We start from the raw sequence: 16,655 nt of genomic DNA on the forward strand, positions 1-16,655 counted from the left end.
CAAAACAGTTGTAAGGCATTTAACACAGCTTAAGATTTTGAATAAACCCTGGCATCAAACCTACAAACTAACTGTGTTTGTATTTGTGTCAGTAATGTGGTTAACATAGGCTAAGCCATTAGGAACAATGACCAGAAAAATAAAAGTAAGTTACAATCTGTACACATTGTGCACTAATATTGCTTCTGAAAGAAGGCCCATCTACTGGATATTATGGCCGGGTAAATAGAGCTCCAGGTAACAACATTAATTCACAGCCATATTGCCATATTACAGTTGTGGGAAATAGAGCATTATGAGGATTTTCTCTGAACATGAGCAAGAATAACTCCACGGGCAGTTCATACTCAACTCAATATCAGTTTGAAACACCCATGGAGTTATCAGGGCTGTAATGCACAGATAAGATAGATAAAAACTGCCCCCTCTTGTTTTTTTAAATGAGGCATTTTTGAGATGAAATGATGTGTTTTGAGAGCCACACTCTGCTGCATTGCTTTGAGTATTTGAAATAGGTGTCATAGGTCATTATGACATATTTAGTCTACAAATGCACACTTCCTAATATATACCCCTGAATCCAGAATGCAGGGGGAAAGACAATAGCACCAGAAAGACCTATCAGCATGAGCTACTTCTATGATATGAAAATGTTTAAATGCAAGTTTGTTGAAGGGCGTGATCTGGGTTCATGTTCTGATTTGACCCAAAGTTGAGAGTTAATAAAGGAATGGCTGATGAGAAGTTGTCTACTGAGACATTAGCTATGTTTCCAACCAAATGTAATTCAATTTTAACAAAATTTTGAGAAAATCCGCAAAATTGAATTATGGAAAGGATTCACAGAGATGTTATTCTGTGGTAAAATTACACAATGTTGCTCAGTCACTTGCTGCTAGCTATAAATCTCTAGTTGATGTTATCAAACTGCTAAATAACACAAAGCCGCCTGGCCGAACATGAAAGGCACACGCCAGAGTATTAATGGAGCGCACCCGATACAGTCCGTGTGACGTTTACGGATGTAAACAGAGGCGCGGAGTCGTCCCACCATGCGTCCTACTGGTGTGTAACAAGGTGAGCTGCAGACACAGAGCTGTCATGTCATATGAAGATCAGCTGCAGTTAGACAGTATACACGTGCAAACACACACACACACACACACACACACACACACACGAAAAGCCACTGATTTCCCACTGATTCTAAACACATTTTTCATTTATTTTAGGAATGTCCCTGTAGCTGAAGCTGCGCTTTCGTGGAGTGTTCCGAGAAGAAAGTAAGCAGGAAGATCCTCCACAGTTTCCTGCGGTAAGGCACATTAAATTATTCTAGTCAAACAATACGTTACATCATAAAGACAGTGAACGTTACCGCAAACATCTCTTTGTGCTGTTAGCTGTAACGTTCAGGGTCATGGCCAGGATCGTAGAAATGCTGAGCCGTGTTTAAGACATTTAGTACTTAAAATTAGGAGTCGCTATTTAAAAGCCACTTAACGTTACTTATTAGTAAGGATCTATTCCATAAGTTTTCCATAACTAGTAAAAAATCTAGTATTAAGAATGAAAATGTTATTTAGTATTTTTTAGAATAGTTAACTAATGAACAGGTACTAGTATCTAAATTATAGAGCTTAATTAGATAAATAAACAAATATGGCCAATTTTTTTTTATTCAGTGTCTTATTGCATCACTTTCAACATCAAATATATATAAATGAATATAACATAATAAGCAGCATAACTGCAGTATATTTCAGGATTTGCACTCAGTACCAGTGGTGTGGCACATAATTCTGGTCCATTTACATAAAGCATTTTATACAAGGGAAGAAAGAGGCGCTGGAATATTTTTCACAAGTTACAAGTTGATTAAAACTCATACATGCCAACATATTTATTTTAGACATTCGGTGATATTTCATTACCACGAACCTCAAGCTTTTTGAGTAGGTGATAACAGACAGCTGACTGCAGCAAGGTTGATTATTGAAAGCTGCTGCAGTGCAGTGTAACATTTATATTTTATTTCCCACTGTGAATGTTTTTGCCACTGAAAATGTCAAAGCAGAAACTGATTCTGTGAGCAAAGGTTTAGATATTTCATGGTTTGAAAGCCCATAGGCTAAAAGGTTTGTGAGCTCCGATGTTTAATGCAGTTGCTGCTTCTGTTCCTGTGGTGTAACTCATAGTTACTTCATTATGTAAGATATTTTGCCAGCTACAGTGTCTGTCTGTGCAGGCTTACAAGGAAGAAAAGATGAGAGTTTCCACCAGTCAGCTGCAGCAGCTCACCATCTTCACTACAGTGCTGACCGGTGGAGGGATCGGCACCATGTACTATCTGCTGCAGAGTGAGTACAAATGATCGCTCTGTGTGTGTGTGTGTGTGTGTGTGTGTGTGTGTGTGTGTGTGTGTTGTGGAGGCAGCTGCTTTATTCTCTCACAATTCAACTGACATTTAAACTGATCTCACTGGACTTGCACTGCTTGGGGTGATGATGGCGCAGTGCATAAGACACATGCTTTTGTTGTGAGAGTTCAATCCCCCACTGTGACACATCCACCAACGTGTCCCTGAGCAAGACACTTAACCCCTAGTTGCTCTAGAGGTGTGCGACCTCTGGCATATATAGCAATTGTAAGTCGCTTTGGATAAAAGTGTCAGCTGAATGAATAAATGTAACGAAATGGTTGCAAAGTGCATAACTTTAACCAGAAATGCGCCGATTGATCAGCCGGTTACCAGAATTGGTCGGTTTTCAGTCTCACACATCTGATCTGGTCAAATGTACATGCATTATGGTTCTTGTCATGTGCACAGCGACACAGACAGTCCACTGACTGTTGCAGAAAAAAAAAGAGTGAGAGGCAGTTTACTAGTTTAACCTGCAGGTGACGACATTACCTCACATGAGTTGACTGGATTGCCACTACCTAGCACCATCCTCAACCATAAGAGACAAAAAGAAGGGGTGCCTGGTTTCAACCATGTGGTCAAAGATAAAGTGGTAAATCTTGATTTAAAGTAATGGTAGTGATTCAGGATGTGGTTCATCATTGCCATCTCCAAGTGTGCTTTACGGTGCCCTAGTGTTAAAGAAAAGTAGATGAAAAGCAGAGACATTCTGTATTCTATAAAGCTCACTCAGGAATACTTCAGGTAGTTATAACGTACTTTGATGTAAAATTGTAAGTGTTCTTTGTTTAATTCAAATATTTTTTCTCCTGCCCCCAAAAGGTAAAATACGGGACAGTCAATACAAACAGTGTCAAAACTTTGGTTCTTTCCTCTACCCCACCCTAATGTCCCTTTGTCAAGGCCGGATTAGTACCCCCAGGGGCCCCTAGGTACTGAAGCTACGAAGGGCCCTCCTCCCATCCCTAACACCCGCACTTTCATTAACAAAGCTATTGACACCCAGCAAACCACAGGCACCTGATAGCACCTTCGCCTCACCAGACAGACTGCACCAACACACACAGACACACACACACACATGATGCTAAAGCCCACCTTAATTAGGCTATTTGAACTTCCAGCCAAGCTGGCATGTCAAGTCACGCACATTGGTGAAACGTTGATGACTAGTCCAGCTGAGCAGGCAGCAAGTCTGCCTGTCCTGTTCAATAAATCAAGTGCTGCCATCTCACTCACAAATAACAATACAATGATATAATGAATTCAGTCATCCCAAGACAGTGTGTGGCTCAGTACTGTGGCAAAAATAGTGTTCACTGAAAATCACCCAAGCAGAAAGCACACTAGTAATTATGAAATATGACTGACAACATCATAACACAACACTGCTGAGTGCAGTTTGCAAAAGAACAGTCACTAAGTGAGCTGGGCAACTTCACACACTCCAAAAGCCAACATATCTAGTATTTGACAAACTTAACTCTCACACAAGTTTATAGCAGCATCACATCATAATGACGCAATGTTGCATGCAAACAGCATGTAAACCCTGCAGAAAAATGTATTATCTGGTCACACAATCAGATTAACCTAAGTTTCCTGGTTTACAGGTAGAATAACAGCTCTCACCTTTAGAAGTTCTTATATTCTGTCTTTTTCTATGTAAAGTAGCCGATCAAGTCCTCAAAGTCCAGCTAGCTATATATTTTTCTGGTGGACGGTGACTATGTAATAATAATATAGTTATATAACTGTTAGCTAATGTTACAGTTAACTTCCTGAGGCTGAGCATAGCTGGTAAAGTAGACGATGCTTCAAAGCTCCTCTACATTTCTTGCTTTTTTGAAAAAGCTACTTATTAGCAGAACATGTTTTTTTGCAGCTGCTTCTTTATCTTCTGCTATCTGACCACGGATCAGTTACTGATGAATTTCATTTAATCCCAACTTGTTCTCACAAAAACTAATCATTAATTACGCTGCTTGTGTCTGCTGGGTCTGGGCACAAAACCACAGAGGAAGTAACAATAAAAAAGAACTTGACTTGTGCTCGTGCTTTTACTTTAACCAAAACTTCAACTTCTTTAACCCCACACAACAATCCCTGTTCACACAAACGGACTCAAAGTAGCAGGCTGTCTACAGCAGTTGAGCTGCTGACAGCTGTGCTTCCGCTTCCCGATGGAATAAAAACAGCCATGATTAGCTGTCTTTGCATAAAGATGACTCTTTCTGAACTTCTCTGGGTCCCACCGTGAGACTAGACTGGAGGTTGTGTGTCTAGTGTTGCATGCTTTATTGCCATTAATTTCTATATTTCTCTGTCATCTTGGATCCATGAGTAAAATCAGACTTCATCCATCCAGAGGGAATGATCACCGACCGTCCACGGCGGGCCAGTTGCTCCGCAATCTCCTGTCCCCGGCGCTGTACGCTCCACCGCCCCACTCCCTATGTGTCACTAGTACGACCCCCGAAAGTCATGGTTTAGTTCGCACGCTGGTTGAACTGAGCTTTTCAGAGCTCACACTTTAACTGACATTGCAACAGCTTTCACCTGCTACTTGTCAACAAACTGCACTCAACTTTTACTCCTTAACTGTCAGTTCACTTTCAATGAGAACTGCTTACACTTTAATGTTTCAACTGTTTTCAACACTTGTCATTTTATAACCCTCTACATTTTTTGTACCTTTCTGTCTACTGTCCAATTAGAGAGATTTGTCGAGTCAGACTACCACAGACTGGCTCTGCAGAAGTTGGAAGCATGTCCACTTGCCATGGAAAGCTTGGGGGCCCCGCCTTTAAAAGTCCACAACATCCATCTGACTAACAGAAACAACCGCGTAGATCAGCACACTGCACAGGTATTGTGTTTTAGAAAGTCATCAGAATGTGTCATTCTTTGTTCGACTGGAGCTTTCACCAGACTGTTTCTACAAAACTTCTGCCCACTTGTGCTGGAGACTCGGTCAGCTGTGCAAACAATTGTTTGGCTACCTGTCCCTGTTGTAGTGATACATTGCTTAATAGTTATGAAAATGGGTTAGTGTGAAGGAGCAGATTCAAACTCACTGCCGACTGTCAGAAGAAATCAGTGTTCACATAAAATAATTGAATTTAACTCCAGGCACCACCCTTTGAAACAGGAAACTTGATAACCAATTCATTAATTTCATCTAGAAGGTTTGCCTCAGAATTTTTGACTGGTGTACAGTGACCATTTATTTCACACACACAAATTCCTAATCAGGTTAATTTTTTTATGAAAAGTTTATTAAACTACTAACTACACACATAACTAATGACTGCTAAACAGCAATTGAATGGGCACATACAACCGCTCACAACTATCAGTAAATGTGAACAAATTCAATGAATCCAGCAATTGATTCATTTATAATGCATGAATTAAACTGAATATTAATTCCATTCATAAAGCTCTGATTTCTGTTTTCACTGCAGATTAATTTAAATTTGCATTTTGTTGCAGATACAGATCCCTGTGACTGGGTCAAAAAACGGAGGTTATCTGTACACTTCTTCAGTTAGAGACCCAAATACCAACAGGTGAGTAGATTCTGTTCTATACTTCAGTGCGAATGATGGTGACAATCAATTTTTATTAAATTTATTGTGACATATTAATGTGTTGTGTAAATTATTGTGAGCTTTCATAAATGCTTCTCATAGATGTTGACATTTTTAATTGCTGGCAAATTAATGTGGCATAGTGATATCAATTTGGGAGCAGCACAGTATGGAATCCCCCTGCCCTTGAAAATCACTTTGCATATATGTGTGGTATTTGTACAGCACAGAGCTTCCACGGATCTATGAATGAATGTAAGGAAAGGCCCAAGGCTTTTCTTTTGAAGGCAAAGGGTGGTCATACCTTTTTCGTCTGTTCACTCATTTTGAATTTGATAATTGACAAATATAATCTGTTAACATGTCTATTTTTGAAAGCTTTTTTATTTTACAGTATTTTTCCGTACCAGCCTAAAACGTTTGCACAGTACTGTAAGAGCAAATTGCTGCATGTAAAGATATAAATCCCACTATAACCCTTGAGAGAATGCAAAGCAATAGCCAAAGGCTTTATAGCAAGAACAAACAAACTTGTTGTCACTTGTTGCAGGAGGAAATAGATTTAAAAGAGGTTGTCAGTACAGAAGCTCTTACGGAGATTGTATCACATCAGTTTCTATATAATGTGACCATTTACACATGACCATTGGCTCAGGTGTTTCAGAGCTAAGAGACCAGTGATGTGACTGGCTGAGATTGTATTAAGAAACCACTACACCCTAATAGCGCCTGCGCCTGCACTTGCGTCAATGAAATAGGAGCATGGGAGTTTTATGCAATATATGTCACAAGTTGTGAGGTTACATAATGAACATTATATAAACTACGATAATGCTTATAACGTGACATATAGATTTACATACAGAGTGACACTTAAATGTGAGATTTACTAAAGGTTTGCGTGAGTAAAAACGTGTTATCACCTGCAAATTAACACGTAAGCTGATGCTACTAACGGTGTGCACGCAGAATGACGTTTTCAAAAAGGCAAGATAGCGCCTGTTTTTTATTTTCTACTTTTGCCTTAATGAATATGCAGTTTTATTTTGCAAAGTGGGATCTACTACACGCAATGTGATCTAACAAGCCTAAACGCAATTTCATGTGAGTGCAACAGCATCTGTGCAAACCGCCAAGTGCTGCGCAGAGATGGCTGCTGTTATCGTTACGAGAAAGAGACACAGCCGTAATGAAAGATAATATTAGATAATATTATTCTATATCCAATGTATTGAAATACATTATATACATAATATTTTATTTATTCGATGAACTTTTATTTGCATTTTCCTTTAGCTTTGGCAACACGGTTGTATTAACATTCATGCCAATAAAGCAAATTTGCATCGACCTGACTTCTTTTCTCCGTGAGATGGAAGAATTTAGAAAGTTGAGTGGCGCTGCGGAGAGCCCCCAGCTGCAGTAGTGCATTGAATTAGGTGCATAAAATTCATCCAGCCAGAGGGAACGATCTCCAACTGTTCACAGCGCGCCGGTTGTAATAGCGACACAACCCATTGTAGGTATCGGAGAGGGAATAGGGCGTTGGGGCGTACAGGGTCAGGAGATCGCGGAGCAACTGGGCGCGGTGCAGACGGTCGGTGATTGTTCCCTCTGGCTAGGTGAAGCACGATCTGCTGGCATTTCCTCGCATCTGGGGCATTCCAGCATACTGTAGCTGCTGGGGTTTCCCAAAGCAGTTTTTCAGGTTTGCTGTTCCAAGTACAAGTGCAATGCAGCGATTTCCACATACTCGGGACGCACTGAACGAAACAAACCTCCTGACTCTCCATGGTGGAAACCATTAAAATGCAAAACCCTCATTTAAATACTGCCACCTCCTTTGTGTTTGCGCCTGTTGTCATCTATGCAATAATTCTTAGAAATCACTCATAACAGGTACTAAAAAAATTGCACATGGAATATTTTAGGATTCACACGCAATTTAGTCCTCTGCTATCGTGTCTGTCTCCATACTTTGTATTTTGAAGATCAATGTTTGTCACACTTTCAATGTAGCATTACCCGTGCTTTGTATGCACCTTTCCAGACTCATGTTTGTCCCTCCCTGCAGGTGGAGTCTGAAGCAAGCATTTCTGATGCTCCGGGAAGGACAGACCATCGACCTGCTGAATCCTCCTCCACCAGCTACAGCACAAACTCAGGCAACAAAGCACACACAGGGGCTAGACAAGGGCAACTGGCACTGATTAACTCCAAGTACTAATGAGAACCTTGAAAGTGGAAGTTGAATGGAGGTCTAATTCACCAAAAATATATATGTGTGTATATATATGGTATATTTACCAAACGGCAAATCCTCAACAACTCCAGCATCATTTTGAAGATACAGCAGGTGCTCATGACACGTGTCACTGGGCGTCCAACAGACTGCTCTATATTCTTTTGTGTATTTGAGCTTAATTTTAATTAAATAATGTGATGCTGGAATGTTGTTGCAATGTTGTGTTGCTCTCTTAAGCTGTTGCTGGTGTTTTTATAGAGTTTCCGTTCGAAGTATGATGTGTCCCGACATGGAAAATGAGGTGTATAAAAATAGAAGGGGAGAGAGATGGGTAGATGGGGAGAGAAAGGGGGGGGAGACCACAAATTAAAAAATAAAGACAAAAAACCAAGGCAAACAGCAGGAACCAAACCTGCAGTTTCACTGACTTTACCACGACTTCCTGTTTCCTGTGCAGATGTAGATGAGGTAAATGTAGTCCCACACATAGAAAGCACATTTGTGATCTTTTTATTAGATACAAATACACAGATAATCAGGGCTGACTCCCCTGTGTTTTCAAAAAGCAGGTTTACCCTGGTGATGGCCCTGTTGTGTTTTTTTTTTTTCCTTTTTCCAGTTTGAGAGTAGGTGTTGCACAACAGATCTGCAAAACAGCAAAAGGATGCTCTGTGTTCTCGAAACTTTCTTAAGGTTGAGAAGATATCATAAAAAATGGTATGAAGAAGACTCTTTAAACGAGACCGCAAAAAGAAAAACCACCTTGTATTTCCACGCCCTCCTGTAACGCGGCATTCCATGACGCGCAGCGTGATTTCCATGATATCGTCATCCGCTGTCCCTGACTGCTTCTCCATCCTTGATTTTCTGTTTTAATGAGCTAGGATAGATAATATTGGAGAACAAAAATCTCACCGCCTCCCTTCCAGCTTTCATCCAAACCCACTCCCCGAGAACACACATTCATGCGCAGTGAGTGCATGATGCCAGCCAATCATTTCATTAGATACTTTTGCATAAAAAGTCATTAAGCACTTAACATATTATTAGTAACGTAGTTTCAGGTAGGCTATGGTAACATATGACATGACAGCGGCCTGGTTAAGGTCTTTGATAGTAGGGCAAGTTTTATTGTTCATTGTTAATATGTAGATTAAACTAAGCTAAGGTTAGCTGTAGAGTAACTAAACAAGGTGCAGTTCTACACAGACATTACAACTGCATTAATAAGGGTACACTACTAGTAGTATAATAGATAGTGGAAATGTGTTTTTTTTTTAAAGAACAAAGACTAGTTGATGATGTAGTATACAGTATAAATTGCATTAATAAATCAGTGGAAGCTCATTTGCAGATCACTGCCTGCCATTCTACTGATTTGAAAGGATGTTACTCAGCCCAGTTGTACTTTTGCACTTTTATTGGGAATGCATTATTTTGTCCACACTGTATTTGTAGGAAAGGTAATGCAAATCTTTCTCATAGGTGGTTCTCATATATTTTATCCAGAATCTCAGCTGGCTAAAATAATCCTGTTCTGTGAGATCTGTGTTTATAAAAATTTTATATTACCATGGTAAAAGTAGGCTATTTATAATGAACACACGTAATGTGTTGTTGCAACTGCCTGCTTCTAGACAATGTACCTGTGGTGTTGGAAGAAAACATGACCTGTGAGAGAGTCTATAACATGAAGCAAGAAGAAAACATGGCAATGGTCTTCTGTTTTGTTAGGTGAAATCAAAACCACGGTTACCACAAAAAAAAAAAAAATCCACCATTGCCTTCGATACAGTTGCATATACAGAAGAAGTTTCTTTTACATCAACAGATATAAACAAAGTTTATTGGTGGAGAGAATGGACCAATTCACTAGAATGTAATCTTTAACAATTTATTGAGGGAACACAGAAGCCCCAATTAGTACAAGCCGCCCAAACCTATTTTTGTCCTGTCACAAATTAAAAGTAGTCCATCAGAGAAGTAAACAGCTCAGTCTAGCAACACAATATGACACTGTAACAAAGTTGGACAGCTGTTACCGTTTCCTTCACACCACCTGTCACTGCTGCATGTTGTCCTTCCTCTGCTTTTGTTTTTGTATGTGTTTTTAGGAAGAAAGTGTTTTTTTTGTTGTAGTTCGGCTTAATAATTACACTCCCGGTGAATAACATTGTACCCTTATTCTGAGATATTCTTGCTTTTAGGGACAGCTGGTATAAATGGGGTAATGCAGCACAGGATGTGAAAAAGTATGTCATTATCATTAGACGCACAGTGCTGTGAAAAAATGTTCAAGCAGTCAAAGTTTCGCTTTGAGAAAGTCTGTCGTTTAGTGTGTTTTGAACTGTTTCAGTTTTAGACCAGTTTTCCCTTAATTAAATTTAAAGACTAGCTAAGCTAATCGAGACCTCGGATAGTAATGGGAATGTAGGCATTGTGCACACGGGAAAAAGAAGAATCAATTTAGCCAGTGAATAGTCTGTGTTAAAGGTAATGCTGGGGCCCAGTTCAAAGGTCAGAACCTTCTTTTAGTCCCATGGTAGTGTAGGCTGTATTGTTACTATTGAGGCGCGTCTCATCAGTGGTGATGATAGGTCAAGGTATGTGCCGTTTTAATTACCTACATGCCTACCACCTTAAACCAACTTAAGACCACTTACAGTAGACCGAGACCAGTTTTAAGACCACTTTATATTGGTCTTGGTCTCGTCTCGGACTGGACCGCATTTGTACTCGGTCTTGTCTCGGTCTCGATCATAACTTTGGGAATATCAATAAATTGCTTTTGCATTGTCTGATTTATTTATTAACTCTATCCTAACTCTGATTGGATGTAAAACATATTGCTTCAAATGCAATCAATAATCCTAAATAAAAATGTATTGTAAAATGTAAAGCTGCTGGAGCATTAGCCAAGCCAAAGGACATGACTAAATGTTCATAATGTCCAGTGGTTGTGTTAATAACCGTTTTCCATTCATCTCCCATCTCCATTATGCACATGCAATTGTTTGCATGGCTCAAATCCAACTTGGAGAAGATGGCTGTGTCTTGGAGGTGTTCAAAAGCAGTGGACAGGAAGTGGCAAGGAAAGCATATCGGTTATTTACTGTAAAGTTGTTCAGTTTTCCAGCTTCTCAGCCTGAGTCTGAGATGGTCAAAAATCCTCTCCACTTCCTCAGACAATATGGCAAAAGCTTCAGAGACAGGTAACTGGTATTTCCCCACTGCAGTAGCCCACTACTGTGGATGGGATGAGAGAGCACACTCTTGATGGTCACCTAGGTCTTCACCGCAGCAAGTTCAGCACCTTGGAGAGTGTCGCAGCACAGAGCCCTGGCAACCTGTGGCCTGTACTACGAAGGGAGTTCAACCTACTCAGTTAACTCGATGTTATCAGGCAAACTCAGGGTTGAGAAACTCTGACCGCCTACACTGGAGTTAAACGGTACTACGAAGGTGGATAAGACGTTGGTTAGTTGAGTCTGTGTTAACACTCATAGGAGACATGAAAGGGTGTGTTCGGTCGTGCAGGCAGAGTTTTTTCGCAAAGGCACATGCACGTTGGTAGTGTCAGGAAATTATGAATGTAAAGACAAGTTAACAGCTAAATCTAATATTGTGGCCAGGGAGGCTTGTTGGCAACACCTTGAGTAAATTTGTAGCCTAATTATCTTCACAGTGTTCTTATAGTAGTTCAAATCTCTATTGTGTATTTTATGGGCTCTTCTTTTATGTGTAATATGATTAAAATGTAAAGGTACAACTGCACATAAGGTCCATTGTAATAGAAGAAAAGGAGCCAGCGGAGAGGGGGAATAATCCGAGACAGAATTTAATAATTGCAGTGAGGAAATACTCCTGAATTTAGCCCACAACCATGTACCTTAGAGACTCGATTTTTTATGACATTAATTTCAGGGAATTTCCGATTTTTCTTCTGTCTTCTAAATTCCACACTTTCATCCAGGAGTTTTTTTTCCCTCGGTTATTAACCCCGACCCTGGCTCCCTATTTTTTGGACATGTAAAATAATAATCTAAATATGTGAAAACACTTAGGAGAATTAAATTATAAACTACAGATGGGCTACATAAATCACCGAGGCTGCAGGGCTCGCTGTTTGAACGTAACGCTGTTGTGTTCAGAACTTCATTGCAACCGCAGGATGAAATCTAAACATTTTATGAAGAGGTGTGTATTAATATCCCACTTCTCATCATTAACCCTGAGTACAGATGTGGTCTACAAGGTAACCTCGAGTTAACCATGAACAAAACCTGCTCGGAGCGGTTTAGAGATGCAGCGTAAATTTCCATGGCAACAGATCTCGTTTAACACCTATCCACCTTTCGTAGTACGGGTTAACTGGGAAGTCATACCCGACGTCACAAAGTTACTCCTGGATAAGCCAGTTACCTCGCTTCGTCGTACAGGCCACTGGTCCACTGATCATTATTCTCAAAATTCTAATACATTCTAGAGATACTGGAGTTTTGAGAAAAATATACAGGTGTATGTCAAAAAATTGAAGATCATGGGAAATTGTTTTTGTGAGCATCAGAACCAGACTGAAAGGCTCAGCAAACCTTTGCAAGTGTTCTTCTCAGGTCAACTTTTCTGTATTCTAAAATTCTAATACATTCTGAGATACTGGATTTTTGATTTCCATGAGCTGTAAGCCGTAATCATCAAATTTATCTTCACTTTTTGAATTAAATTATGGAAGAAAATGAACTTTTCCACCCTATTCAAAAAATGTTTTGAGATGCACCTGCATGTGCACATTTCTTGAGCAGAGCCCCCAAGGATGTAAATGTAAATGGATGCAAAATTTATTTCAGTGTCAACTGACAGTCAATGTTTTATGTAAGAGACGACAACATCTGATGTGTATGGAATAATGAACAGACGTTCCTTCAATTAATAGATGAAGCAAAAATAAATGCCAAATTTCCATTGTGTTTTCTACATTCTTTTTCACAGTTTGTGGTTTGAATGCAGCTCATTTGATCATCTTTTTCTCTTATGCAATGGTTTACAGGCATCTGACTAGAAAAATAGCCCCATCAGCTGTTTGTCTCAACAAACCAATTGAAACACGAATTAATTCACATTTTCTTTAGCATTTTCTCTATTTCACATTTGTACTACTTAAATTTGTACTACATTTGATTGGAAACCTGTTTACAGGTAGAGAGTATTAGCTGGTGAACATATTGGAGCATTTACCAGCTAAAGAGCCAGACATTTTTGTCAGACGTTGATGGAGACAAAACAGTTAATATTGGATGTTCATCAGGTGGACACAAACGCCACTCCAAATGAACACTATTTTTTTTTGCTTGTTTGTCTGACCGGCTTATAAAACAGGTAGATCGGCCCAATGTGTTTTTTCTTCATTGACACTGGGCTGGACCAATAACATCTTTGGTAGCAGAGAGGAGAGAGGGAAAAGAGTTCAACTTGGCCATGATTTTGCTGCTGAAGCGGTAAGACAGAATGATGAGTGGTAAATGGACTGTACTTATTTAACACCTTTCTAGTCTTTCGAACAATGTCACCATGACGCAATGTCCGGTGATATGTCTGGTGATAATATGTCTGTGCTAAGTGCTAACAGCATTGTCTACTGCAAAAGTGGCCACAAAGTCAGTTAATGTTTAAGTAGTTAGTCCTGAATGCATAATAGATTCTTATTTTACAGTGCAGTATCAATACTTTTATTTTAAGCTTGTAAGTACTTCTTCCACCACTGAATATGCAGGTAATATGAGGGTAAAATAAATAATGAGTAAGCAAGTCTAAACATGTAGGTGATGAGGTCAGGAGTGTGTCCAAAATATAGGAGCCTCAGTCTTTAGTTTTAATCCTGCAGAAAGGAGCAACCAAACCGTGATGGAGGACCCAAAGACAGGCAGGACCTCAGAGACCTTCAGCACTAGTGACAGGGCTGCAATACTCACTGATGTAGGAAGGTGCACGACCCTCGTCTGACCATGCAGAGCTCTACAGGAGAATCCTGAATTAGATTCTAAATTGGGTGGGGCGTCAGCGTAACAAAATAAAGATCAGTGTTACAGAAGAGGAGGACTTGGCCAATAGCTTAGAAGCAGCATTCTGGATCACTTGTAAAAGATCCAGGGATGTCTTACAGAGGCAAGTGTATTGTGTGGTCCCTTTACATATGGCTTGTCGTGGTGTCAAAGTTTTCTACTTCTACTTACTTATTTCTAGTTACACGGGATGCGATGTCTCAACAGAAATGCATTTCTCTTTATTTCTCTTTATAAGTATTGTGAGTGGAAGACCGTCAGCACGGTCCAGCAAACTGTGTTGTCTGTTTCAAGAAAACCAGAAAGTGTTAGGTGTTTTATGAATGTATATGACGTTGTGATCACTTTCATAATTAGCAGCAGTGCATCTGAACGACAATGAAAACTTTAATATGACACATTGTTTAGAGGTTAGGTTTCTATTTCAGTTCTGGAGACCCCTGAGAGGTGTGTGCATGTAAATGACAGGAAAAAAACCTTTAACATTTATAAATACAATTTTAAACGGTTTAAAATTGTGAAATTATATGACAAAAATATTGTGTGTGTGTGTGTGGGTAGACATGAAGTATTGAAGTTCAAAGAAATAAGCTTCAAAGGAAATGAGCTTGGTTTAACACCTTTTTTTCCGCCGCAGTTGGTTCCAGGAAAAAAAAAAAGTCTATGCAAATCTTTTTTTTTTTGTCTGTCATGAACTTGATTGTTCGGACAAGAATGTGTGAGATTCAAAATCCCCATTAGCTACAGAACAATAACTGCAGTAGACTGGCACTACCTTTTTATAGACTCATTCAGAGTGTGCATGCTTTTTTGAGTGTTGCATACATTTCACACATATCAGCTCTAGATTGCAATCCACAGGAAACTTACCTTTTTGACAGTAGGCAGAGGCAGTATTTGCAGTATTTCTATTTATTTGCTGTCATCATTTTTAGATTTTGAACACTGGAAGCCTGGCTTGCTTCTTCAAGCGATATTTGCTTTGGTGCCTTTGTACATTTTCAACAGAATCTCTCTACAAATATAGATAAATGAAATTGAGGAGGCTAAAAATCACAATTTGGTTTGGTTTAGTAATTTAGTTTTCAGTTAATGATTGTAGTCGAGGGTGTGAGTTTGGTTTTTGCTTTGGTAGAGACATTTGTTATGAAACTACCTGTGTGTGTGTGTGTGTGTGTGTGTGTGTGTGTGTGTGTGTGTGTGTGTGTGTGTACACATCCACTCACATACAGACACACACAAAGAGCTTACATATCTCTTTTTTAGGATTTAAAGATGTACTTTTTTTATTATATGTATGTATGTATATGTAAATATGTGTGTGTGTGTGTGTGTGTGTATTTATAGTTAATGTATGTGAAGCTTAAATTCTATAATTTAACCCTAACCATATGAAAGGGTTTCACTCTGTTCTGTGCTACTATATTTTAACATTTTTAACCACATCTGAGATTGTGTCACTCTAACCTCTGTTCTGACTTACTGTCTTGCTACCCAACTCAGACGAAGCCGATAAACTAGTGCATTCATATCAAATCCACAGCAATGCTCAACTATTAACCTACAACTCAACTCATGATCCAAGTGTGGATAACTGGAGAGGGAAGGAATTAGTTTACTGAACATTAAGGCTACATAGTAGAGGCGTTCAGTTCATGTGGGAAAAACCTCATGACCTGATGACTCGCTTTTTGGGTGTAATGTTGTTTGACGTTTCAAATTACACAATTGAGCAATGACCACAGATTAGCTAACACCTAACTTGTAATGTTACTAATGTTACTTTAAGCAAACACTTAACATTCACATTTTATAACTAATTTTCTAACTTTTTATTTAACCTCTCAACTTGTGTTTTATAGTATTTAGATATTTTTCATTGTAGTCAAAAAACACAGTGCCAGCATCCAGGCCTTGAAGGTCCTCCAGAAAAAGGGGAATTTTGTTTAATTATGTGACGTATGAAAACATATGATTGTAGTGTTTTGGAATGTCTGTAAAATGACTCTATTAGCTTTTCCATAGCCAGACATCTTGCAGGGTGCAGAGACTAACCAAATTCACACCCCAATTCTCACAGTTTCAGATAAGCAGGAAAGAGAAGCGAGAAACAAAGATGTGGGCAAGAGGAAGAGCAAAAGGAAACAGCATCAGATAAGATTTTTATCATTTTTACTAATAAGTTTTAGACCTTTTCTACATAATATAATTTCTCGTCTACATGAAACTGCATTTTATGAAAGTGTGTGGAGTTGGTCTGGTTATTATTAAAATGTGAAAGATATACATACAGTCTATTTATGCAGCAGTTTTTAATCTGATACTGGCTCCAT

The 16,655-nt window shown here is 39.2% G+C and overlaps 1 protein-coding gene across 1 annotated transcript; it reads left to right on the forward strand.

Moving 5' to 3' along the window:
- The first annotated feature begins 1,011 nt into the window (after window positions 1–1,011).
- Window positions 1,012–8,469, forward strand: LOC119902546 (cytochrome c oxidase assembly factor 1 homolog). Its single transcript, XM_038718812.1, has 6 exons — window positions 1,012–1,077; window positions 1,233–1,315; window positions 2,249–2,360; window positions 5,143–5,294; window positions 5,921–5,997; window positions 8,093–8,469. The coding sequence occupies exons 3-6, from the start codon at window positions 2,267–2,269 to the stop codon at window positions 8,226–8,228; spliced, it is 459 nt and encodes a 152-aa protein (XP_038574740.1). The 5' UTR covers window positions 1,012–1,077; window positions 1,233–1,315; window positions 2,249–2,266; the 3' UTR covers window positions 8,229–8,469.
- Window positions 8,470–16,655: the final 8,186 nt, after the last annotated feature.

Source organism: Micropterus salmoides, unplaced genomic scaffold (genome assembly GCF_014851395.1).
Source record: "Micropterus salmoides isolate LMB-PRFRI ecotype aquatic unplaced genomic scaffold, ASM1485139v1 Ms_hic_scaffold_14, whole genome shotgun sequence".
Lineage (NCBI taxonomy): Eukaryota > Metazoa > Chordata > Actinopteri > Centrarchiformes > Centrarchidae > Micropterus > Micropterus salmoides.